The following is a 26,443-nucleotide window of genomic DNA, read 5'->3' as shown; positions in this document are numbered from 1 at the left end:
AAATGGGAAATATTGTGGTTGCTGACAATCACAATAATAGTAATAGCTAGCATTTACATAGCACTTGAGGATTTGCAGAGCTCTTTATATGCTATCTCACTTGACCCTCAGTTTGTACTTTCCATTCACTGAAGCATGGGAAAACGTATATAAACTCTTTATACCGATACACCTATGACTCTGATCCAGTGACAGTGGCCTAACCTGGCTGTTCCAGGAACAACAAGACACTACATCTCTTAGTTCCAGGCATTTTTCTGGGCTGTCTCCCAAGCCTGGAATACTCTCTCTCCTCTGTTTGGTTTACTGACTTTGTTGGCTTCCTTTGGATCTCAACTAAAATCCCATCTTTTACTGGAACCCTTCCCAAATTTGCTATTTATCCTGTAGATAACTTGCTTTGTATATATTTGTCTATATTCACCTACCACGGTAGGTCCCTGCCCAAGCTCTACTTAATGGCTGTATTTTGGGCTCTCCTGGCTTAGAGTGAATGTCAGTGGTAACTGTTTCTCTTTGCTACAGCAACCCTGAGGCTCTTCCCCTCCTAGCTTGAGTTTTTTTTTTTCTTTTTTTCTAAGGGGCCATCCCTTGACTCACTTCTTAAAGAGGCCTATTCACTGAATTTCACCACAGTCTGAGTACTTGAAAAGGCCTTAGCCTAAAAGGGCAAGGTCTCCGGTTGCATCCTGGGTCATCTCCAGTCGTTCGAATAACAAATAAAAACAAAAAGAAACTGAACACCGTGTAATTATAATAATCAAGCTTAGCCCTAAAGAAAACACACTTTCTCTCTTGTTGGACAGGGGACAGAGTAATGGGACATTACATATACTGTTATATTATTTAATGTGTTGGTAATTTTCACTGAATTGCTTTTTCTCTTGTTACTCTTCCTTTTAAGGGGATGACTTGCCTGGTGGGTGCGGGGGAGGGGGAGGCATATATTTAGGCATTAAGATACTATAAAAAGTGATATCAATAGAAAATTTAAAAGAAAATGGAATTAATTACTTTGCTCCCAGTGTCTGCAAAATTCTCCATAGCCCAAAAAAACCCTTGAGGGGCAGGGCAGGAATCAGAAGAAGCCACCTGCTACCACAGTCAGTTCACTAACATCTGAGAGATTAAGATAAAGGACAGATTGCCGTCACAGATTAGAAGTTTTACACTTCGGATACAACAGTTTTTCCTTACTTAGAATATTTGTTCGTTCCTAAATTTGATTGATAAGAAAGATTAGAAATTTGTAGGTAATTTAGATTCAATAAGCATATCAAAAGGTAACATAACTGTGGCATAAAATAAAATGAGCTAGCTTTTGGAATCTTTAAGCTATGTAAAATAACATACTTTATGTTTAATTTTTATAACCATGTTAAAATTTTAAATAAAGAGTTTTGAAAGTATAAAATGCCTGGGTTCAAATTCTGCCACAGACCTTGGCTGGGCGTGACCCTGGGCAATTCACATAATTTCTGTCCCTCAGTTTCCTCCTCTGTAAAATTAAGGTCCTATCTGACTAAATCTATGATCTTTTATTTCTTGTGGGAGAATCTTGTGGGAGATCTTTAATCATTCCTTTCTATTCAAAAAATCCTTTTCTATAATATTTGCTTTCAGTTTCCATGATGACAAGGGATGCATCACATAAACCACATGTTCATTCTTGAGTACTTTCTTTCATCTATTTTCTTAGTAGTAGTTCCACCAGTTTATAGTGGTAAATTACATCACCACTTTTAGGACAAGTAATGTTTTGTTCTACCTTCACTGTATTCCGTTTGAACATGAACTCAAAAGGTGTACTGAAAAATTAATCTTTTCCTTCAGCACCTCCTCATTTACTCATCAGTTATGTTCGTTATCTGTGTCAACACCAAGGAATTAGATTCAGAAGTTTTTGTTCGTAGCATGAATTTTTCATGGTGAACTGTAGTATTTCTCATACGCTTTGGACTTTAATTTTATCTGTGAGTGAATGTAAGAATAATAATATATAATGCAGGGTATCACATACATTTTTGTTTTTAAAAATAAGTTATTATTGAAATATTTTTGTTTTTACATCACTTATAGTTCCCAACCCATCCCCTTTTCCATCCTCCCTCCTCTTCCCAGAGAATCATCTCTTAAAACAAACAATACAAAAAGGTGAGTTTGTATGTGTATGGCAGGGGGAGCAGGGTTCAGCAAAACCAATATATCAAAAAAGTTTGAGTTTGTATGTAGTGTTTCACCTCTGCAAAGAAGTTGGGAAAGGGATATTTTCCTATCTGTTCTTTGGGGCCAAGCTTTCATTTTTAACTTTCTAACTTTTAATTTTGATTATTTTATTCTTCTTTCCATTTACATGTCCATGTACACATATAGCAGTGTGGATGGTGTTTTATCTTATTTTATCTATTTCATATATCCATGTTTCCCTGTATTCATCATAGTCACTGTTTCTTACAACCCAGTAATATTCCATTTCTTATATACCAAAACTAATCATTCCTAACATCAGTGGGCATTTACTTTGTTTCTAGTGCTTTGCTACTACAAAAAGTATTGCTTTAAATATTTTGGTGTATGCGTAGAGCTACTTATATAGCAGCTGAACCTCAGGGTCAAGGAATAAGCATGTTTTAATTTCGTTCTTCACATAATTCCATATTGCTTTCCAGAAGGATTAAACCTGATAGCTCTCCCAACGGTGCATTAGCGTGTGCATTTTTTCAGAAACTCTCTGACATTGACTTCCCATCTTTTGTCATCTTGGCCAATTTGGTGGTTGTGAAGCAAAACCTCAGAGTTGCTTCTCTTATTATTAGCGATTTAGAGTATTTTGTGGTTTTTAATAGTTTGCAATTCTTCCTTTGAGAACTGTTTGTTCATATCCATTAAATTCCTATTAGTTGCCTAGGCATCTTGGATATTAGGTAAGCCTTTATAAGAGATATTTGATATGAAGATTTTTATTTTCACAGTCAACTGTTTCCCTTCATGTCCTAGCTCTATTAATTTCGTCTGTGCAAAAGCTTTCCAATTTCACATAATTAGGCAGCGAGGTGGTGCAGTGGATGGAATGTTGGACTTGGAGTCAGAAGACCCAAGTTCAAATAACACTTCAGACAATTTATATTTGTGTAAGCTCGGGCAAATCATTTGTTTGCCCCAGTGTCCTCAACTGTGAAATAATGATGATAAGCTTGCCTACCTCACAGGGTTGTTTTGAGGATCAGACGAGAGACTTGCAAAAAGTACTTAGCACAATGCCCGGCACATATTAGGCATTATACAAACTCAAGCTGGTATTATTATTATATTAACAATTTGGTAATAATAATTATCCATTTTATCTTTCATAATCACCTCTGTGTCTTGTTTGGTTAAGAACTCAGCCCCTAGACATAGCTATCAGATATATTTAATTTCTCTCATTCTTTATTTTTGATACATTTTGTCTTTATATGTCTAGATTTCTCCCCGTATTCCTCCCTCTTTTCACTCACTCCTAGGGAACTATCATCTGTAACAAAGAATTAAAAAAAAATCAGCAATACCAATTAATACATTTAAAAAATCTAATATATGTAATGTTTCATACCCAGGGACTTCTCCACTCCTCCACTTCCGCAAAAGAGTTGGTAGGAAGGTAGAGGGGATTCATTGGTATGGAAAATCTTGTTATCTCTTAATGGGGCTAAGCTTATTCTTTATAATTTAGCAGCATTCATTGTCAATTTGTTTTGTGGCAGTTGTTCTTTATACCTACATTGTTGTAGTCATTGTGTTTATTATAATCCTACTTCTGCTTACTTCACTTTGCATCAGTCATGTGTCTTCTCATGCTCCTCTGTATTCCTCAAGTTTGTCCAATTTTACAGAACAGTAATACTCTGTTTATGTACCTTAATATGTTTAGCCATTCCTCAGTTGCTGGGCAATCTGCTTCGCTTCCAGTTCTTTGCTACCACAAAAAAGTGCTGCTATCAATATTTTGGTGTATGTGGCAGCTCCTCTGCCCTTTTTTTTTTGATCAGTTGCTTCCTTTGCGTATGTGCCAGTCAAATCTTTGGGTGAAAAGATATGGGCATTTTAACCACTTGCTTTGCATAATTCCAAACTGCTTTCTAAAATGTCACATATGTTGTTAAAGGCATGTCCACCACTATATGGAAGAAGCATGGTACAGGGAGAAAGCATGAACTTGGAGGTGCAGAACTTAAATTTAAATACTGCCTTTGCTACTTAGTATGTGACCTTAGGCAAATTACTTAATCTCTCTGGGCTCAGCTTTTCCCTCCAAAAAGTGAGGGTATTAGATTAAATGACCTCTAAAAGCCCTTCTAGCTTCACCTTGGTGATCATAACTGGTTAAAGTTAGAAAACCTCAGTGGCTGCCATCATTATATGGGTTTGAATCCCACCTCAGACACAGCTGGGCAGATCTCTTCACCTCAGAGCCTCAATTTAATTCATTTCCAAAATGGGAATACTACTTCCATAACTTGCTTCACAGGATTGTTGTGAGAATGCATATGGAAAACCTTAAAATGTGATATAATATGAATTATTATTACCTAAGGCTATAGTGTTTTCCTGCCTGTCTAGGTTACAGGGGATGCTTTTTTAAAAATCAGTTTTTGTGGCCTGGTCTTGAAGAAGACTGGATTAAAATTATGTTTGGAGCTATCTGGGAATGAATAAGGGACACTGGGACTATACGTAACCACTTTGTGGATAACACCGTTAGCTTGTAACAGGTAGGCGGGTGGATGATTGGAGAGAGTCAAAAGAGTGTAGTTAAAAAAACACATAAGGCCAAGGGAGTGAGTACAAAATTGTATTGAATTTGTTTGTATGTTTATTTTAGATAATGAGCAAGAGATGAAAGGTACTCGTACAATTCCTGCTTCCAGAATTACCTGTTCAATGAGGGCAGCTATAGGAAGGTACTGGTTTTACCCAGTTATAATAGAGGGGTGATCCTAGAAATGTTTACATGATTAGGAAATAAAACATTCAAAAGTACAGGATATTTTTCTCTTGCTTACATTTATAATTCCATAACCTAGAGCTGGTCTTCCTTCACACTGACCTTCAGTTGTTCCCTAATGAATGGGAAGAAGGATTGTGAGTCTGCAAAGGAGATAACAGTTTATTTGTGCACCTGACTGGGGAGAGGGGAACTAACTTTTTTACTGTTCATTCTGGCTGTACTATATACAGCCCTTTTGAACAAGAAGAAATGATAAATGACATGAAGAAGTTAAAGACTAGCTTTCTTCATTATCTTCAATTCTGAATTAGATTTAATGATTCAAACATGAACAATAAAACAGCATGAGTATTTTTCATATGGTAACAGATTTTCTCCTCCAATTTACATAGGGTTGAAGCTTTGAGAGAAGCAGCATCTGCTGTAGAGCAAGAAAAAGAAATTCTCCTAGAAATGATCCATTCTATACAAAACAGCCAAGAAATGAGACAGATCAGTGATGGTAAGAATTCTTTCCCAAAGCTACATCATCAATATTTATTAAACACTTGCAGTGTGTGAGTAGTTCCTTTTATGTGTATCTTAATATTTTAAAAAATACATTTATCTTTCACATGGAGTTCTGATTTAACTAAGGAACTTAAGCTAAATGTGGCTATTTGTACTTTTAATGCCAGATTTTTCTCTACCAGTTGATTTGCTGTAGAAATGTAAGTCAATACAACAGTTAAAACCAGCGAGGGAAGTCTCAGCCTGGGAAGAGGGCCACACCAGAAATACACTGCTTGACATTTGGTGGAAGCGTATTAGGTTTCAGTAGAAAATGTGAGCTCCAACACTGTATTATGTTAAGACCTTCATTTATGTGATGGTTAGTCTTCAATCAAAGTCAAACTTTAAGATCTTGAATTGGAATTAATTGAAAAAGGCCTGAGGCTTCCCCTCCCCCACACTCTCCTCTTAAGACTCTCCCATGTCTCTTTCCTAATTTAAAATACAAACCTTAACATGAAATTGGAGTGTGTTCATCTGTTTTAATTGACTATACTTATCAGGGTTTCTGTTTTGGGAAGAGATAGATGCCCCAAAAGAGCATCAATAAAAAAATACAAAGAACTAAAAATTCAGAAGGGGGACACAAACAGGGCAATTTTGTTATTACCATGTTAAATTCTGTAAGCACTTTTAAACAACAAACTATACATAAGAGAAGTTTAGTTTCATATACAATCTTTTGGGGGTTCTGCATATTAGAATTTTGTGTTAATATTTGTGAAGCTCATAATAAAAGAAAATAAAGAATAAAGTTTAGAGATTAGATGCTCAGAAGTAATATACAAAAAATAAGTAAATATCAAAAAAGAAAGGAAGGAGAAAAAAAAACCCAAAGAAACTTAGATCAATTATGAGGTGGGAAAGAAAAAGAACAATTGATGTATTAATGTTCCCTTAGTATAAAAAATATGATGGGACTTTGGTTTGACTTGTTTTTCAAAAAGAACTGGGTAACCTGACTCAATCCCTCTTATAGCCAATGGTAAATATACATTGGTGAGCTCAAAAATGAGGGTTAGGTATGCAGACCAAGTGAATTGAATCATACAAACATCAGCTTTGGTCTCAAATGTATTTTATATATTAATCGACTAGCAGTTAATAAGAGAATACTGAAATAAAGTTGTAGAATAGAGACAGAAAGCCCATTATTTCCTTGTGAGTAATTATGCGCTAGATTATTTCCTCACTATTACTCCTGCCACTCACCTAGCCTATAGTCTATCTACTAGACTTGGCTAAATTGCTCGTTTCTTTCTTTGATCTTCTATCTGGAAATAATAGGGTGACTTTCTGGACAGTATGATTTCCCCTTTACCCACATGCTGTAATTTTTCCAGCAAATTCTGAACCCTTCAATTGTACACAATGGTCCGTGCCTATCTCCTACGATATTAAGATCCCTTTGGTTAGTTAGCCTTTCCTCCCCTCTCCCATTTATCAAGTTGTTTAATTTAATTTTTTTGTTATTATGAACTTGACAAATACCAACAAACATATCTTTTTCAAGTAAAAAAACAGAAAAAGATTACATATGAAACCATTAATCTCCACTATATCCAACTTGTTTCCTTTTTCTAAAACTATATAATAAATTTAATACATTGGTTTAAAAGTTGTCTTGTTTGTCTATTTCCCTCTGAACCTCTCTGTTCTCTTCTGTAGCTTTAAAAATGCTTCACTTTTTGGGGGGGCATCATTATCAGTAACCTCTTTTTCCTCTGCCCTACCTTCCCAATTTTTAAAAAAGACCTCCCTTATAACAACGAATCATAGTAAAGCAAGACAAATTTATACAATGGCCATGTCTAATGAGTATATCTCATTTAACAACTTTAATCCTCCTCTGAAAGGAGGCTGGAATATTTCATCATTAGTTCTCTGGCATCATGTTTGATCACTGCCCTAGACAGAATTCTCAAGTCTTTAAAAGTTGCTTTTCCTTACAATGTTGTAGTCATTGTGTAAGTTATTGTCTACTTACTGCACTTTGCATCAGTTTCATACAAGTCTTTCTAGGTTTCTCTGAATCCATCCCTTCCGTTATTTCTTAAGGCACAATAATATTCTATTATATTTATATGCCATAATTTGTTCAGCTCTTCCTCCATTGATGGGCACCCCAGTAGTTTCCTATTCTTTGCTATGACAAAAAGTATTGCTATAAATATCATATCCTTGTTTTGAGTAAATATGCTTCAGGTTCAATTACCCACTCAATCTAGAACCTTGGGAGGCTATTAGGTTTATCTTGTTATTTTCAGGTAAAATTTATTAATAAATTATTCCAGAGAACTTATTCCAATTTCCTGTGACCTCCTTTTGTAAACCATTTCATTTAACATCTCACAGACCCTTAAGACTTGTACAGGATTTCAGAGATAAGTGAATCTAACCCTACCTAAATCATGAATCTCATCTACAGTATCTCAGCAAGTAGACATATTCAGTTGCTGCGTGAAGACCTCCACTAATGGGTTACTAATCTAACTAGCCTCGTCTTTTCCTTGAACATATTTTAAGACATATGCTGTAACTTACAGATCCTCAGTTCATGATCTTCTCCTGATCTACTAGTATGGTTACTCTTTAAAAAAGGATATAGTGTAAGTTTGACATGACTGTTCTTAATGACTTCCATATTTCCTAAGGGCTCACACACCCTCTTTTTATGAATATGTTATAAAACACTAGGGATCAACATCTTTGATGAGTTGCTTGCCTCAAGGGACAGCCTAGTTTAAATGGGTTTGAGTCACATGTTTGTGACGCCAGAAGCTTTTAGGTCATGTGGGTTTGAGGCGCATGTTGTGACACCCTTAGACCCTGAACAGGATATATAAACTCACAGGTTGGCATTTTTCCTTGGGGCTCTCACTCACTGGAAGAGTGTCATGTGACTTGAAGAGACTCTGGTCAGCCATTGTTGAGTCCCCCGGCTTGTAAACTCAGATGTTGGGACTTTGTTAAACCCTGGTAACTATGAATTGAAATTTGAATCAGACAAGGGCTGTCTGTTGATGTTTGTAAATTCTATTTGTATTTGTTTTGGAGTTCAGAGTGTTGACTTTTCTTCCTGAACTAAGTGAATGATATTTGTATGTTTAATTAAAGTGAGATTGCTAACCCCTTACAGTTACTTTCCTTAGTAAGGCAGAACCTGTGCTGGCAGCTTGTGTTGGGTCTTACACCTCAGCAGCAGCTGCTAGCCAAAGTGTTGTTACACCATGCAGGGTAACCTGGTAGAGTGTTAAGTGCACTGGATCTGGGGTTCACATCCTGGCTTTCCCACTTACAGCCTGTGGATAAGTCACAGCTTTTCTTTATCTGGAAAGTGAAGATACTGTCATATGTATTCTAAATTTGGGGGAAGCTAGGTGGCGCGGTGGATGGAGTGCTGGGCCTGTAGTCAGGAAGACTCATCTTCCTGAATTCAGATCTGTCCTCAGACACTTCCTAGCTCTGTGACCCTGGGCAAGTCACTGAACCCTGTTTGTCTCAGTTTCCTCATCTATAAAATGAGCTGGAGAAGGAAATGGCAAATCGCTGTAATCTCTTTGTCATGAAAACCCCAAATGGGATCATGAAGAATTGAACATGACTGAAATGACTAAACAACAAATCCTAAATTTAGAGCTGGAAAAGCCATCAAGTTGAATCCCCTCATTTTACACATGTGGAAACAGACTTCCAAAAGAGGCTGTGACTTACCCAGGATCGCAGGAAGTGTCAGAGCTGGGATAGGCTAATTTATCTTGGCTCTAAATTCAATGTCTTGGATAGCTGAAGTGCCTCATCACAAATATATCTCATCTCAGCCAGTTTTTTGATTCAGGTCATAAACTCATCATCTAATCCTTTCAGTTAGCCAAAATACTTGTAGCAGACTCCCATCTTCATAGTATCTGTTTCTCAGTCCTTTGATCCATACTGAAACGTTCTTTACTATGCCTCCCTCATCTCAGATGCGGATCTCCACATAGATGAATCATCCTCTTGATGTACAGTACGATACTTTCTCCCCTTCTGCCTATGCTGGTCTCTTGAATAAGGTGTACTGTCCCGTTGCCATATTCCATTTATGAGCTGCAGCTCATAAGGCTCACTAGGACTCAGTGACACACTTACTTCTGATTACCAAGATTTCTAGTTCACACTGTTATATACTCCCTGCACAGTTACATACCTAAACCTAAAGATACTTTTCCCACTTTCATTTTTATTGTATCCCACTGGTATATCTACTGCTATTCTTTTTTTCTTTCTGAGCTTGACTGTCCCTATCTCAGGCTAGAAATGCAGAGGCCTTTCATGGACTCAATCTTTCCTTCAGTCAGTCTCCAAGAAAATACATTCTTTCCCGCCATTGTTGGTTATACTCAATCTCTGAAGAAGAGCTCATCATTCCTGTATTTTATGCCATGGCCACAAGAGTTTGATCCTGTTTGCCTCTTAGTAAATTCCTTATACTTCATTTTAATTACATTTCCTCTTACTTTTGTGAAGATAGAGTATAGAAAGAAAAGCAACAGAGTTCTCCATACATAACACCACATTAATGCAACCAAAGTAGTTGTGACATGTTTCTTGTTGGTATCGGCTAACTATACAAAACATTTTCTTTCTATTCAGGAGAAAGAGAAGAATTAAGTCTAACGGCAAATCGTCTGATGGGAAGAACCCTCACTGTTGAAGTTTCCGTAGAAACAATTAGAAATCCCCAGCAACAAGAATCGCTTAGGCATGCCACAATGATCATAGATGAAGTGGTCAATAAGTTTCTCGATGATTTGGGAAATGCCAAGAGTCACTTAATGTCACTGTATGGGGCTTGTTCATCTGAGGTACCACCTGGACCAATTGATCAGAAATTTCAATCCATAGTAATTGGATGTGCTCTTGAAGATCAGAAGAAAATTAAGAGGAGATTAGAGACTTTGCTTAGAAATATTGAAAACTCTGATAAAGCTATCAGGTTGCTGGAGCATTCTAAAGGAGCTGGTTCAAAAGCTTTGAAGCCAACTAGCTTAAAGCAAATTTAAATAGCTTGGGCAACTTAAAGGCGCAAATGAGTTTCCATGTAAAGATAAGTACTATTTCAAGTGATAGATAATATGTGTTCCCTTGTAAATGTTGGGCAGACCCATTCATTCTGTTTCAGCTGATAAAAATATTCCAAGTGTCATTGTTCTCACCATGGAGACATTTATAAATAGAAAATATTAACTATAGCTCTATTTTTTAAGTAAATGTTTGTCTTATTATCTGGTACACCATTACTTTTGACTATATTTTGGGTAAAAACGCGCAACTATGTGATAATAAAAAGTGTGCAGATGGTAGCAGTATTCATCAGTACTGTTTCCTCCCTTGTACCATCTATCTTGCAGTACAAGTCAACTTGGCAAATTTATGAACCAAAATTTTTTCATCTAAAATCTGTCATATAGGTTAGGGTATATGCAACAGCTGGCTGATGTACTTCTGACTCCTCCTGCTAGAACACAGACCAGTCCTAGGTTCTGTCTGGTGTACAACAGCATGGAAGCAAATTCATTCATTCAACACTTACTTATTAAATACCTATTAAGTTGACCATGAGACCCTAAGTCAATCAACACTGAGTGCCTTAAGAGAAATCCAAGATATGGTCCTTGCCCTGATGGAGCTTCTACCAGAATACCTGGCTGTAGAAAAGTGACTTTAATTAATTTTACAGATATTTGTGGAGCGTCTTCTAAGCTTAAGACATGATGGTACATACTATTATGCAGACAAAAATGAGTAAAGCACGATCCTTGCTCTCGAGGATCTTTATCTTAAAGGTTGACTTATTCCTGGAGATATATGGCTCTCCCTAATCTATGTTGGGTTCTGAACAGTTTGCTTTCATTCTAAAGATAATTTGAGGAAATTCCAAAGAATGAAATTTCCTAAACTAGAATCATGTGTTGGGGTGGGGTGGGGAACCACCAATGTGACTTTATTCTAATTTATATGAATTATCTTCGGTATAGAATTGTAACCTAACACAAATTGCTAATGCTAGTTTGGCATCTTCCCAATGTTCAGCAAACGCTTAGCTTTTACCTCCCTATTCCTAAATCCAGCAAGTGTGCCCTTAAAAATTGAATTTTATTTGGTTGGAAGTTAAATCTAATGGACATACAACATTCTGAAGATAAATACGATTTGGGCTCTGTAGTTTGGGGTTGTTCTCCATACTTCAGGTCCTCTTCACAGGTATAGATGTTATTGATTATTCCTTGTTTCCTTTGTTCTTAAAACCCAGCTCTGGTGATATGGTCTCCATGAAGTCTTCCCTGATAGCCCAAGCTAGAAGTGGTCCCACTCGCCTAGAATTTCTTATGCCTGTTTGACTTTTCCTATGTACTTAGTATATTCTAACTTTATTACATGTTTTGGCATACACTTTTATACTCTTACTAGATTGTAAGCTCCTTGAGGGAAGAGACTTTTTTTTCCTTTAATCTTTGTGTCCTTAACATCTAGCACATAATATACAATAAATGTTTATTGGATAGTAACAGTGGACATTTATGTGCTGTTTATAAGGCTAATCATATGCTTTACCCATTCATTTGATCTTTTCAACAACCTCAGGAGGAAGGATAGCACAGGTATCATTTTTATTTCACATATTAAAACACTGAAGCTCAGACTGATGTGATGTCATTTTGGTACTCTGAGAACAGACAACCACCACCACCACCACACTCTAAGTCTGCTATCTTTACACATTTCAAAATATTTTACTTTCTGGGATCTTGAGCCCCATCTCAATACCTTTTCTCCCCCTGCTTACCCTAGCCTTATTTAGCCTTATTTCTTCCATTTCCATCCTTTGCTCTCCAGATTGAAACTGCTGAGTCAACACTAAGGTAGAAAATAGATCCAAATGGATGACAGTCTGAAAGAGTATTCAGTTTAAAGTTCAACAAGACAATGCTGAATGTTTGGCTTTATTACAAAAGCTAAGGGATCCTTCAACTTTTGTAGGGGAAAAATACATCTTTTTTAAAGAGTAGGGGGTGAGGGAGAAGAGAGGATGACAGTAAAATCACAGGAGGCTCAGTTATTCTGGCCATAGAGAAGCCTAAGGGTGGTTTCCAAGTATGTACCCCCTCCCAGCTTGAAAAGTTAATAAATAAGTAAGACTTGTTGAGAGGAAGGGGAAGAGTAAGCATAGGTGCAACTCTCGTTTCACAAGGGCTTGATCAAGCTTTGAGATCAAGGAGTTGGGAACCTCTATTTTACTTGGGTATCAAACACATTTATCAAACCTATGACCATATGGAATAAATATTGACAATAAATGTGCAAATAAATGTGCAACTATTTGGCAAGCTATAAATTATATTAATGTGGGGGAAACCCCCCAAAAGCCCTCATGTTTTGACATTTTTAAAAGTACTTATTGAGGTCATAATTGCAATCCAAAAAGTTATATAATGATTTTTCCATTCAAATTCACAAAAATGTTTTAATAGCAATTATTAAAGGTGCTCAACTTCACCTTAAGTGCTGACAGTACTATTTTTTAAAATTACTATTAACAAACATGCTACTACATATTTCTCAAGATGATGGGGCCTGACCTGACTTCAGGTAATCAAACACATCTCTGATCTCATCAACTCAGAAATTCTCTCCAGCAATGCAGATCGCAACCCATCCATGCCTGCCTATCCTGCACGACTATTTTCCATGTCTTCCCTTAAATCTGTCATGGGTGTGTCTGAATGTGCTAGAGACCTACCTCCTTTTCTCCTGACATTCTGAGAGTACCAGTGGAGCACTCAGGCTGCCCACCTGCCCTCTCTCATTGTCACTATGTGCCCAGTCCATTTTCTCTTCCTATTATGCAATTGCTTGACGTCTTTTAATCCGTTCTCTGATCCATTAGAATTCCCCATTGATTCTATGTTGCAGCCTGCTCACACCCATCATGCACATCTCAGACACGTTTTTAATTCTGCAGAGACTGATAAATTCCATGTTTTACTTCCATGCAGCAATACTGGTAACAAATAAGGTCTAAGCCTAAAACTGGCCCAACATTGTACAGAATACAATTTCGACTTAATGAAACCATAAGGCCATCTATAAAGTCATTATTGTAGGATAGTAGCTTCAGCCTTTTCAAAGCACCATTCCCCTAAAAAAAAAAGATAAATACTGACAAACAAGCTTTTAAGTGATTGTACTGCTGCAAATAAAACTATTTCAACCAAGTGACATTAAATTTTATTTTAAATATTGATAGGTTAAGCACTGTCATTGTATGGCAAGTGTGGATATTCTTGGGCTCTTTTAAACTTTTTTCACTAGTATGTCACTCTTTTTATCACTTTGGGGAAAAAAGTTCCAATTCAACGTTGGTGAAATAATGGACTAACAGAAAGTCAGTTTTTAAATTAATTTATTTTTTACTTCTTCAGATTTGTTATGAAATTATTTCACACAATACACTTCAAATTAATTTTGAGGCCATAATTGTAATCCAAAGTTACATACAATGGTTTTTCCATTCAAATGCACAAGATTCATGTTCAAATAACAAAATTATAAAAGGGGCTCAATTTTCCTTTTAATTCTGACACTACTAAATTTTAATGACCATTAATCAACATCCCACTACACATCTCTCAAGATGAAAAGGGATGGCCAAATTATTTCAGTAGTGGTGATTGAAGTTTAATGACATTTAAAAATTTTGTTGATGGAAATAACTCAAATGTATGATAGGCTTAAATGTTTTGAAAATAAACATCTAAATGTTGACATCTTCTCCAGTGCAAATGGTATTCAGTTCAATCAACAATTAATAGTATTTGATCTACATATTTATTAGACCATTATGCAGTGTTTCACAATTATTTTGAATGTTTCTACCCAGCTAATTCATTTTATTTTTGGAGAAAATGGATATCCTAACATCATATCAATGGCAGCATTTTCAGCAAGTAAACAACTATTTCAGAGGTTCAGAAACTGAGGCCAACAATCACTGGTATTACTGTAGTACACCGAAGTGTTCACTTAAAGTAGTACAACACTTTTAAGTGGGAGAATTAACTCCTAAGGCCAAATTACTATTTGGAGATCTAGAAAGATCATGATTCCTAAAATTCAGAGGCACAATGGAGTACATTAATGAGAGAAATTTCTATTTGAGCACTAAAATTGCCCAGCTTCTAAAAGACAACCACATTTTTTCATCCCATAAATATGGAATGTGTCACTCTCTTTTTGTTAGTGTTACCTTGTATTTTAGTTTTTCCAAAATACAAGCGTGCTATAAATTTGGAGTAGATAAAAAGCAGCCCATTTGAATGAGGCTTCGCTTAAACTGTATTTGTCCTATACAGACCATTCTATATGTTATTTAACAGTAGACAGACTATTCCTGACAAGGAAAATGAGTACCTGAGGAACTCTCAAATATGGCAATTTTTCCTCAGCATGTCAGCATGCTAAGAATTATTAGTTAACTTTAATTTAAAAATTAGATTAGCAGCACAATTGTACAATAACCTGGAACCTGAAAAGGGCTGTTTTATTTATTATCTGTGCTTTAATTTGAAGTTTTAAAATAAACTTAAAGAAAACAAAATATATGTTAAAGATTTTAAAGCTCAATTAAATTGGGAAATGTTTTCACAATCTGATTTAAGCAGTTTTTATCCTATTACAAAATTGAAGCCAAGATTGCATTTTGAAGTGATGACTGATATAGTAAGACAAAAGTATAGTAGTACAAATGAATGCTCTTCTGTTTTGGTAAAAAAAAAAAATGCATCAAATCTTATTACAAAAAGACTATGGATAAACTGGAACCCTCATCAGCATGTGCATTTACTATATAGCAGAGTAAAAAAGAACACATATACTCAATTGCTGCTACCTGAAACAAATTCAATATGATGTTTTCACGTGTGTGTGTGTGTGTGTGTGTGTACATACATATATGATGAATGATTTTATTAAACTGAGATAATTTCCCACAAAAAAATAAAAGACTCTGATCTAAGAAATTATATAAGGAAAGACAAAACACTGTAGCAAATATGAAATGTTTAATGTTGGGGACTGAGGTTTTCTTCAATGCATGTCCCACTGCCAGCAATGGGCTATGTATTATTGACAACTACAATTACAAGAATTAAGTATTTTATTACTATGTTAATTGACAAACTCCAGATTATTTTAGTGTTTGTAGAGCAGATAACCACTTGGCAAAAGGATGCCCACGAAAATTCCAAACTGTTAGTCTAGGATTTCATTGGTTTTAGGGAAGAGGTGTCAAATTCTAATAGAAAAGGATTCCTGCTGGCTGCAAAATGACTTAGAAAACCACAAATTAACACTGTCTACGTTTTACTGTATTTTTATTTGTTAAATATCCCAATTACATTATTATCTGATTGGGGAGAGGGAGCCCACCCTGCAATGTTGCAGGCAGAGTATGATACTTCCAGTTTAGCACTCCCAGCTAGCAAATACCCTCTATCAAAGCAGGTCTGTAATTGTTCTGTAATTTATGATCTTAGAGAACTGCCTGGGGCTTTGAGAGGTTAAATGATTTGCTGAGGGTCATAGAAACAACTTGTGGCATAGGCAGGACTTGAACTGAGACCTTCCAGACTCCAAGGCTAGTTCTCTATCTTAACATACCATGCTGCCTTAAAATATCAAACATACCATATGAAAACCTGGGACAGTAAGTTCTCTTAAAAAAAAAATCAAATACAAAGTACAAGTAAATGTAAAATGATTTCAGGACATTTACATTTTTCAAGAAACCTTCTTTCCTAGTACCACTGTAGAATCCTCTAACATCTGACTATGTTAAAATGGTATACAGACAGAGTAAACAAGCCTGTTAACATTTGTCATTAACTTATAATGACAAATATTAATAGGATATATACATTATCTAAGTAAATAGTCTCTACTCACAATTTTTATACTCTGGCACTTACTGCTTACAATATTAAAATATTTCTTACAGGAAATTATTTTTGCATTTTCTGCCAATGGAGCTTTCCAGAAGAAAGGTGCTATATAAATTTGAGATTTTACTATACAAATTCTCAAGGGATAAGCTTAAAACATCTTACAAACTGTATAAATAAAGGGATGGTTCTGAGATGTTGGCCATTAAAAAAGAATCTGTAAAAAAAAAGATACCTTTTGTGGAATTAAAATTTTTTAAGCTGAGATTTATTTGCTCATATATGCTCATATGCTTATATGCTCATAAATTCAAAGTTTTTAATTTGGAACTTGGCCAGAAGCTAAATATGCTAGACATGGCATATAATTTTGCAGAATCTTATGGATAACTACAGATATTCATGAATCTTAATAGATACTCTGCCAACCTGTGATGGTATAAGTGCATCACTATTACAGATGATCATGTGAAAAATTTAGTTATTACACATTTTAAAAAGCAATACTATTAGCCTGAAATAAGCTCAGTATTACTGAATTATGTTCCTCTTTTTATACAACTTTTTAGACTGGAAAACTTTTTAAAAGACATCATCAGTCAATAAAAAGTAAGATAGTTTGAAGCTTTCCCCTCAAGAAAACATTTTTTTTTTTTGGCACAATGAATTTTTTAGACCCAAGTACAGGAAGAAGGGATTTCATTTTGCAGAGTACAGGCTTGGAATTTCTTACTTGTGTGTGTGTGTGTGAGAGAGAGAGAGAGAGAGAGAGAGAGAGAGAGAGAGAGAGAGAGAGAGAGAGAGAGAGAGAGAGAGTGTGTGTGTGTGTGTGTGTGTGTGTGTGTGTGTGTGTGTGTAGCAGTAGTAGCAGTGTTTTATGCATGTTGATCAGAAACTTAGTGTCTTTAAGTGAAATACTGTACTTATATTCAGCTTAACTTTAGTACCAGATATCTACATGCATACCTCTGATAACATTCACATATTATACAGATATTGCACGAGTAAAGTTGCCAATACACTAATGCTGTCCAGGCAAGATTTAAAATTTGCCCCTCAGTATTACTTTAGATCCAAGATATCAAGATTCAATACTACTTTTCCCTAAAGGCTGACTGATCAATTCCATTAAAAAATGCTGCATCATTTGGTCCATATTTAATATGAAGATCTGTACCAATGTTTATTATACATTGTGTTTTTAATATCCTTTGAAATTCAGCAAAACCTGTTTTTCATATTTTTAAAATGTCCCTTCAAAACAGGAGAAGCATCGTCTAATTATATATATATATGTGTGTGTGTGTGTGTGTGTGTGTCTGTGTGTATGTATATATATCTATATAAAAATTAAAATGAGTGTACAGGGGTAGCAATGATTCCCATTTTGCCACCAGAGGTCTCCCTGTACACACTAAAGAACATTGCCGCAGCAATATTTAATATTCAACTTCTATCAGAGATCCAGTAGGTGCAAAGTCTGCTAGAAAACGCATTAACATACCATTACAGCTGAGTGCATACCTTCATTGCACAGCCTAATCCAATTTTTCCCTCCTTGGTCCCCAAAATGGCTTTAGGGTATATTGCAGCTGCTAAAAGGGCTCCTGTTTTTCTTGGTCCTCTGTTTGTTAGGTCTAAGATTGATGACATCTCCACCATTAAGTGTGCTAGAATTCTGGCCAGAGTGACTTCCAGCAGCTGTATTAAAGACACCTATATAAAGTGAAGGGAAAATGCACAGATTATTCTGGGCCAGCTAGGCGGCACGCTGATCATCCGACTAAAAAAAGCTCAGACTGTTATTATTAGTAAATGTGATTTTCAAAAATGCTAATTCTAATATTCTGAATTATCTTTTCTATCCCCAAACTTCAGGTGCTAGTTTTGAAGGGCAGTTGATTAGATTAAAATATGTTTGGAGAGTTTAACTTTATAAAATGTTAGTGATAGCTTTTGTTTTTAATTTTACTTGAACATTAGGAAAGATACTATGGATCTAAAACTTGGTTTCAATATAAACTATTCCCACAAAAACTAAACAGTGGATACAAAATTGCTTACATAACATGTACGTGATAGGAAACTGGGGGATAGACTGAAAAAAAATTCAAGTGGCCTAATTTCTACTGTCTTAGATAAAATAATTTTAAAATGGGTTAGCAGTAAAGTTCTTACCTGCAAAAAGACAATTAAGATTATATGAAGGTTCTTTAATAAAGTTGAGCTATTTCACATATCTCTACTGTTCACATTTCAAATGTGTTAAGAAATCCAAAGAAATAAAATCCAGCTAACTGCATAATATATGTAATTCACGGAATCTATGTCTTTATCTTACACTTAAACACCACTAAGTCTGTACTTTCCTACTTACATTTTACAAAGGGAAAATGAACCTATTTTTAAAAAAGGTAAATGGTCACTTAAATGAAGAAACAAGATGGAAAATAAGGTTATGAAATCTGGTATTTCATGTTTAGCACTTACCAATTTTGTTACTACTTCTATGCATTAATTCTGGGTCTTCAGCTATTTGTTGTTTGAGCTTCTGAAGATATTTTTCTGCTAAATATTTAAAAACTAAAATGCAAAAAAAAATTCAGTCAATATTATATGAATAAAATATTTCACATGTACAATAATATTACAGTCAGCAGAGGAGTAGTTGTAGAAGAAGGGGCACACCAATTCACTTCTGGTAAAGCAGTGAATAGATCCAACCAACCATTGTGAATGTGGAATTGTACAAAGGGAATAAAATGGTGAGATAGTTTGACCAAGTGGTTCCACTGTTAGGTATGTATTTTGTTGTTTAGTCGTGTCTGATGTTTCATGACCTTGCGGACCATATTGTCCATGAGGTTCCCTGGGCAAAGATAGTGGACTGGTTTGCCATTTCCTTCTGTGGTAGATTAAGGCAAACAGAAGTTAAGTGACTTGCCAGTGTCACATAGCTAGTAAACATCTGAGGTCAAATTTGAAATCAGGTCTTTCTGACTCCAAGCCCAGTACTCCATCAACTGTGCCACCCAGCTATGTATACCAAGGACATTAATGACAAAAAAAAAAGACCCCATACATACCAAAATATTTATAGTGGCACGATTTGTGGTAAAGAACTACAGTAAATGCTTACTTGATTAAATTATAGAATGGCCACAAAAATTATGGTCCATGAATGTAATGGAATATTATTATGCTATGAGAAATTATAAATGTCATTACATTTATACAGAGAATACAGAGAAGCATGGAAAGACAGTGTCATATAATGTATACAATGATGACAAATCAATGCTGAAAAACTACAGCAATAAAAATCGGTCTCATAGAAGAGATTTAAGAAGACAACTGCCTACCCTCACCCCAACTTCTTTGCAGAAGCAGGGTACCTGAGTGTGAAACAGAACATATCCATTGTGTGACCCTGGAAAAATCACTTAACCTTTTACTACTCTGGGCAACAAAGGCTGTAAATCATAGACAAGGTGCCAACCTGAAATGATAGTTTCTCATGAGACATCCTTAGATCTGTGAAATCCCAGGTCCTTACAGGAAGCTTGAGGCACAGTGGATAGAATGCTGGGCCTGGAGTCTGGGAGACCTGAGTTCAAATCTGACCCTTGGCAAGTCACTTAACCTGTCTGCCTAAGTTTTTCCTGAACTGTAAGATGGGGATGATAACAGCCCAAGGTGACTGTAAGAATCAAATAACTGTAAAGCACTTAGCAGAAGGCCTGGCACATGGTAGTTGCTTCCCTCTTATCTCTATTTCTTGATGCATATTTTAGAGAGTCAATGTAGTATGTGGGTAGAACACTGGACTTGGGAGTCAAGAAAATCTGGGGATTTTTAAATCCTCTCTTTTGACGCTGAGCAAGTTACTTCAATTCTGTGGGCCTCAGATTCCTCATATGTAAAATGAAGAGATTAGATCTGATAATTTGAGGTAACTTTCAGCTCTAAACATATGATTCTATGATAATTTACTACACTAGGGCTCTGGCGATGAGCGCAAGCTTAATATAAGTGAGTACCTCTGTATTTGGTCTGGATCAAACAACTTTTGGAGATTTTAGAAGAGACTGAGTCCAGAAGACAATAACTATGGTCACCCATCAAGAAGTGAAGTATTCTCTTGTTATGCAATTATTCCATATTATTAAGCAAGAGTGGATAACAAACATTACTATGAGGGCTCATAATTATTTCTTGATGTCTCTAAATAGTTCCACTTTTTTAAAAACGAAAGATCCCAATTATGCCATATCTGTATGGAGTGACAGAATGTGGAAAGAAGAAAGTATCAAGAGGGTAACAGCGTCAAAGGCTACAGAGAGTTCAAGAAGAATGAGGATTGGGAAAAGGTCACTAGATTTGGCAATTAAAAGATTGGTAACTTTGGAGAGAGCAATTTCAGTTGAATGATGAGGTTATAAGGCAGATGGTAGAGTTAAAAAGAGTGTGGGAAGAAAGGAAGTAGAGGTAGCTATTGTAGATGGCCTGCTCAGGGAGTTTAGCCATAAAAGGGAGAAGAGATATGAGACAAAAGCTAGAGGGGATGGATGGATCAAGTGAAGGTTTTTGAGGACAGAGGTGACATGGGAATATCTGAAGGCAGTAGAGAAGCAGCCGGTAAACACAGATTGAAGAAAAGTGAGAGTGGGGATGACAGAAAGAACAGCCTGCTGGAGAAGAAGGGCTGGAATAAGATCACTTGTTCATGTAGAAGAGTATGCCTTGGCAAGGAGAAGGACCAACTTTTCATGGGAGATAAGTTGAAAGAACAGAGAGAGGTAGAAGGCATCTGGGTGATGTGAGATGAGGGGGAGAAAAGAAGAGGGAACTCTTGGAGAATGGTATCATTTTTTCCCCCAAAAATATGAGATAAAGTTCTGAGCTTAGGGGGAACTATGATAGACTTAAGGAGAGATGAAAAGGTTTGGAAGATCTGCTATGGTGAATGGGATAGTGAGTTCATTAGGGAGGTAGTGCCTTGGAAAATAAATGAGGGCTCCGTTGAGGTTATGTAACATAAACCTGCAATGGACCTAGTCAGCATGGTTTCATGATTTTCTTTAGCTTTATTCAGAAACATGTGTCTAGGTGCAAAGGAAGTGGATGGTGAGAGTAATCCCGGGCTGAAGCTTGGCAGGGGAAGACTGGGAATAAAGGGGCAAGGGACACAAGAGGACAGTCTAGACAGTCAAGGGCTCAAAATGAGGAAGGGAGGAAAAGTATAGCTACTGACAGGCATAACCTGGGAAAGAACTGAAGGGTTGAAGGAATGGAAGTAATAGTATAGAAGAACAGAGTTTGGGATTTCAAGGCAGAGGAAGAAGTAGAATGACAATAGATTGTGACTTGATAAGGGGATTTCATAAACAAGGAAGTGGTGCATTTGTGAATGATGGCAAGACTAAGGGCATGGCCACCTTTGTATGTGGTTGAGGTAGGGGTGGAGGAGTAGGTCATATGAAATGAGTAAGCTGAAGAACCATGAGGTTAGGGCAGGTGGGGGGAACCTTTGGCCTCTAGGCCACATGTGGCCCTCTAGGTCCTCAGGTGTGGCCTTTTGACTGAGTCCAAGTTTTATAGAACAAATCCTTTTATTAAGGGGATTTGTTTTGTGAAATTTGGATTCAGTCAAAGGGCCACACTTGAGGAGGACCTAAAGGGTCACATGTGGCTTCGAGGCTACAGGTTCCCCACCCCTGGGTTAGGGTTTTTAAGGAAGTATCAATATGTATGTTGAAGTCTCCTAGTATGAGGGCAGGAGCTGAGGATGAGAGAAAGACCATGGGCCAAGTACTAAACTCTGAGGAAAGAGGAAAAGGGTCCTGGAGGTCAGTAGGCAACAGTTACCGGCATTTTGTTTGAGTGCCAGATACAGATTGAGTGAACCTTAAACAAGGGGAGGTTACTGAGTGATGTGGTAGAGGGTGCAGCTGAAAGTAGCGATGGGGAGCTAGGAGTGGTCCAACTCCCCTACCTCGACCAGTGAGTCAGAAGAAATAAATTAAAGTGTAGATTGTGCTAGAAGGGGAGACTGTGTAAATAGGAGGTGGCCAGGTCTCTGTGAGACTCAGAAGATGGAAGGAGTGGGAAAAGAAAAAAAATTTAAGATGAAAGTAAGTTTGTTGGACATAGCAGAAGGGGAGGATAGCTTTAGAGTGGGATGTTGTGGGAGTTGGGATGAGGGGAATGGGAATGAGGGATTAGGTGACTAGGTGACGGAGGACAGGGTTTGAACGATGACAATCTAGGGGTATAGAATCACAGAGATGAGGAAGGTATGACCTGGGGTGGGCTATGTTAATTAATGAGCAATGAGTTCAGCTAGGTTTTCATTATCCAAAGAGGTTTCAGAGAGAACTTCTCTCAGGGGCTTAGGCAGTTCATTGAGGCGATGAGTGCTGGGAGCTGAAGTAGTACCACATGCCTTCTACAATGTAGCTCCAACTTGCTTTTCTAAGCTACTCACTATCCCACTTTCTAAAATTAATATAGTCCAATCAAAGTGACATTTTTTTCCTATTCCTCACATCCTTGCCTCCATGCTTTTAGAGGATTCCTCATCTTAGACTCTCTCAATTTTTTGAAAGCTCAGTTCAAGTACCACCTTGTATATGAGTCCTTTCCTCATCTCCACAGCTTTTGAAACTATGCCCTCACCTCCACTTTTTTGTAAGTATTTATTCACAACAGAAGCAATCTGGTTTAGGAAGGAGTAGAGTCAACCTCTGAGGTAGGAAGATCTGGGTTCAAAATCCCATCTCTGACACATACTCAACAAGTGTGCGCGCGCGCACGCGCACACGTGTGTGTGTGTGTGTGTGTGTGTGTGTGTGAGATTTTTTCTCATCAGAAATTCCTTATACTGATAAAATCACAGCTTTGATTAAAAAAAAACCCAACTATTTTGTATATGCTTATATGTGTTACAAGTTTTCCCCAAATAGAATATAATCTCCTTGAGGGGCATTTTTGGTTTTGCATCCCCAGTGCCTAGCATGTAGGAGAAGCTTAATAGATGCTTATTGATTAAGCACTTAAATCCAACTTAAATATTTCCACCTCCAAGAAGCCTTACTTAATTTTCCCTGGTTGACAATGACCTTTTCCTTCAGTTCTCTTGTAGCAATTTATTTTGTTCCTTTCTAACATGTTCATCATTTTCTATTGTGTATAGCTATATCTATGGCTAATCCTCCTACTAGACTAAGCTCACCAAATGTAGGAGCCACGTCTTATCTGAATGGTTTGCCATTTCCTTCTCCATGTCTTTTCTAAACTTATCTCATTGTCTAATAGAGTCTTCTGTATATATAAGTCCTTTAATAAATGCTTATTGCATCATATTTTTAGTTCATAACAAACCCCTGCCTGATGAGTTTAGGATATAAATAAAATTTCAATCTAGACTACAAATCTTTTCTAACCTCCCCCCCTCCACGATCTGCCATCAAACTGAGTATCAGTTGGGACAGTTAACCTAGAGAAGTAGAGCCTTGGAGCTAAGGTGGGGGTGAACAGGACTTGCAGGAATGGAGAGGAGGTTAACTGTCTTGAAATATTTACAGCTAAGGTATACAAAACACCTGGACAGGACTTCAAATCTTTATAATTGCATTGGTTAGAGTACAAACTGGCATACATTTAACCCTTTTCTTTAAGTATTTACACAACTGATATTTACGATCTCAAAATGGATTCACTCTTAAGTATTTGCTTTAAATATGTGAAAACTGTCCAGACTGAAGACTAAACCTACCCTAGAGAGCTATCCAAGTGAAGGACAAGTTCGGGAATACATAATGAATCCGCTATGCTAATTCTATTACTTTTCTTGAATGCCATTTACTTATAAGAAATTGATGTGGCAGCAAATAACTAGGTGGGAATTTAAAGCAGTTCAGTAATCTTTGGTACAAAAGTCCACAAAAGGTACATGTTCAGAAGAAATATACATTATATACACTGCAATATGCATTTATAATATCAATCTACCACCAACTAAAAGAACCAACATTTGTTTTCAAATATTGTTTAATGATGTATGCTGTATGCTAACTACAAAACTAAAGAGAAAACATGGTTTGTTTAAAATATCTGGTTTGTTTAAAGAAAAAACAGATATGTTATGGCTAAATAAGCACCAAAATAAAAAAATATTAGGTCAATATGATTATATGACTAAAACATTTCATATTTAACAATAGTGATACTATAATTCAGGTTGAAGGAGTTGTGAAAAGACAGGTACATTAATGAATAGTGACAGGAAGGATGAAACAACATCAACACCCTACAATGAATTTTTTAAAAAGCAATTTACCTTCAGTTACATTTAGGTCCTCTTTCACTGAAGCTCTGTAGAATCTTAACTTTAATTTTTTTGCCAATGCCTCAGCTTCTTCACTGCACATAAATTCAGAAAAGAAAATGTTTACAAAGACATCATTTTATAATATGACAATTATTATTAAATTTATTTTTGCTGTTTTTAGTTGTGCATGACTCTTTATGACCCTATTTTGGGGGTTTTCTTGGCAAAGATAGTGGAGTCGTTTGCCATTTCCTTCTCCAGCTCATTTTACAGATAAGGAAACTGAGGCAAACAAGATTAAGTGATTTGCCCAGGGTCACATAAGCTAGTAAGAGTGTGAGGACGCATTTGAACTCAGGTCTTCTTGACTCCAGTATTGGGGTTCTATCCACTGCAACACCTAGCTGCTCTATCAAATTTATACTACTTGCTGAATATAACTTGCGAAAAATGACCAGACCAAGATCTTATTTTACTCTTTAGATTTTAGAAGAGTTTGATTCTTGAAACCCAATTAAATGAAATAAATTGAGTAACTACACTTTTAGTGATGGGGGTCAGAATTTTTAGTAGTAACACCTTTCTTCACTCTTTGCTAGCCCTAAACAAAAGTTTGTGTATAACCCACCACTCTCCATCCCCAGTAGCAACAACAATTCTACAAAGCCATCACCCTGTATGTCTGTGACCCTAAAGTCATTATAGCTGGTATGGTACCACTTCATTTTATGTGAGACTCTTACTAGCAACTCTTTCCACTCTGAAAAAAGGCAACACACTAAACTGAAAGCTTCAAATTATTTCTTATACTCATTCTGGCCACAAAAGCATACTGCTTGGCAAAAGGTAAAGTTGGCATCTTCATTACAACGTGAACAAAGATACCAACATGGACTTCCAATTTTTATTTTACTGGGAACTGTTTTAAAAAGAAAACAAAGCCAAGATTTTTTCAGAATTATCAATAACCACAAGTTATACTCTGCAAATCTATTTAATGGTAGGATCAAGCTGATTGCTAAATTCCATTTGTGGATTTGAATTCTATAGTTCTAAACTGCATAGAAAGATGCCTTATCAAAAAAAAACTTCTGATATTTCGATAGTGCTTTAAGGTTTGCAAAGTACTTTACCTATATTGTTTTATTTGATCCTCAAAACCACTCTACGAGGTAAGTACTAAAGGTATCACTATCTCTATTATCCAGCTAAGGAAACTTTGGCCAAGATGGAATTATCTGGTCATACACTTAGTAAGTGTTAGAGCAGAATAATTTTTTCACTAAGCCATACTGCCTTTCATTTACTTACCAAACACAATAAACAATAAGTGACTGTTTTGAGAATTAAAAACATTTGAAATAATTGAATATTTCAACATCTAGTAAAAGTATTATAGAATCTGTGGTATCTCAAATGTCTTCAACTACTGGAAGCTACATAATCATAATGAAAAGGCTTGGCCCAGAAGAACTGAGAAAATATGTTTGCTTTTCTCTTTGCAGAAATGAGCACTATGGGTGTGAAACTAATTTGGCCTCGGACTGGTGATAGGTTGAATAATTTGGCTTAACTGCTTCCCCACCCCTG

General features: G+C 36.4%; 2 protein-coding genes across 5 annotated transcripts in view; one reads left to right on the top strand and one right to left on the bottom strand.

Annotated features, from left to right (window-relative positions):
* The window catches only part of BAG2 (BAG cochaperone 2), a 42,613-nt gene extending 28,258 nt beyond the window's left edge, over nucleotides 1-14,355 (top strand). Inside the window, exons 3-4 of the mRNA XM_036766136.1 lie at nucleotides 5,380-5,489; nucleotides 10,175-14,355. Coding sequence (XP_036622031.1) covers nucleotides 5,380-5,489; nucleotides 10,175-10,584 — 520 coding nt within the window. The 3' untranslated portion in view covers nucleotides 10,585-14,355. The remainder of the gene's footprint in view (nucleotides 1-5,379; nucleotides 5,490-10,174) is intronic.
* Nucleotides 14,356-15,623: 1,268 nt separating this feature from the next.
* RAB23 (RAB23, member RAS oncogene family) overlaps nucleotides 15,624-26,443 on the bottom strand; it is a 37,126-nt gene continuing 26,306 nt past the window's right edge. For 2 of the 4 annotated variants that reach the window (XM_036766133.1, XM_036766134.1), the window contains exons 6-8: nucleotides 24,863-24,945; nucleotides 19,012-19,104; nucleotides 15,624-18,237 (exon numbers count right to left, since the gene is read on the bottom strand). In XM_036766133.1, coding sequence (XP_036622028.1) covers nucleotides 18,098-18,237; nucleotides 19,012-19,104; nucleotides 24,863-24,945 — 316 coding nt within the window. In that variant the 3' untranslated portion in view covers nucleotides 15,624-18,097. The remainder of the gene's footprint in view (nucleotides 18,238-19,011; nucleotides 19,105-24,862; nucleotides 24,946-26,443) is intronic. The other 2 variants (XM_036766131.1, XM_036766132.1) reach the window with 1 other exon arrangement.

The sequence above is a fragment of the Trichosurus vulpecula genome, chromosome 7 (genome assembly GCF_011100635.1).
Source record: "Trichosurus vulpecula isolate mTriVul1 chromosome 7, mTriVul1.pri, whole genome shotgun sequence".
Lineage (NCBI taxonomy): Eukaryota > Metazoa > Chordata > Mammalia > Diprotodontia > Phalangeridae > Trichosurus > Trichosurus vulpecula.
The sequence above is the reverse complement of the archived record's forward strand: the minus strand, read 5'-3'. Positions and strand labels throughout refer to the sequence as shown.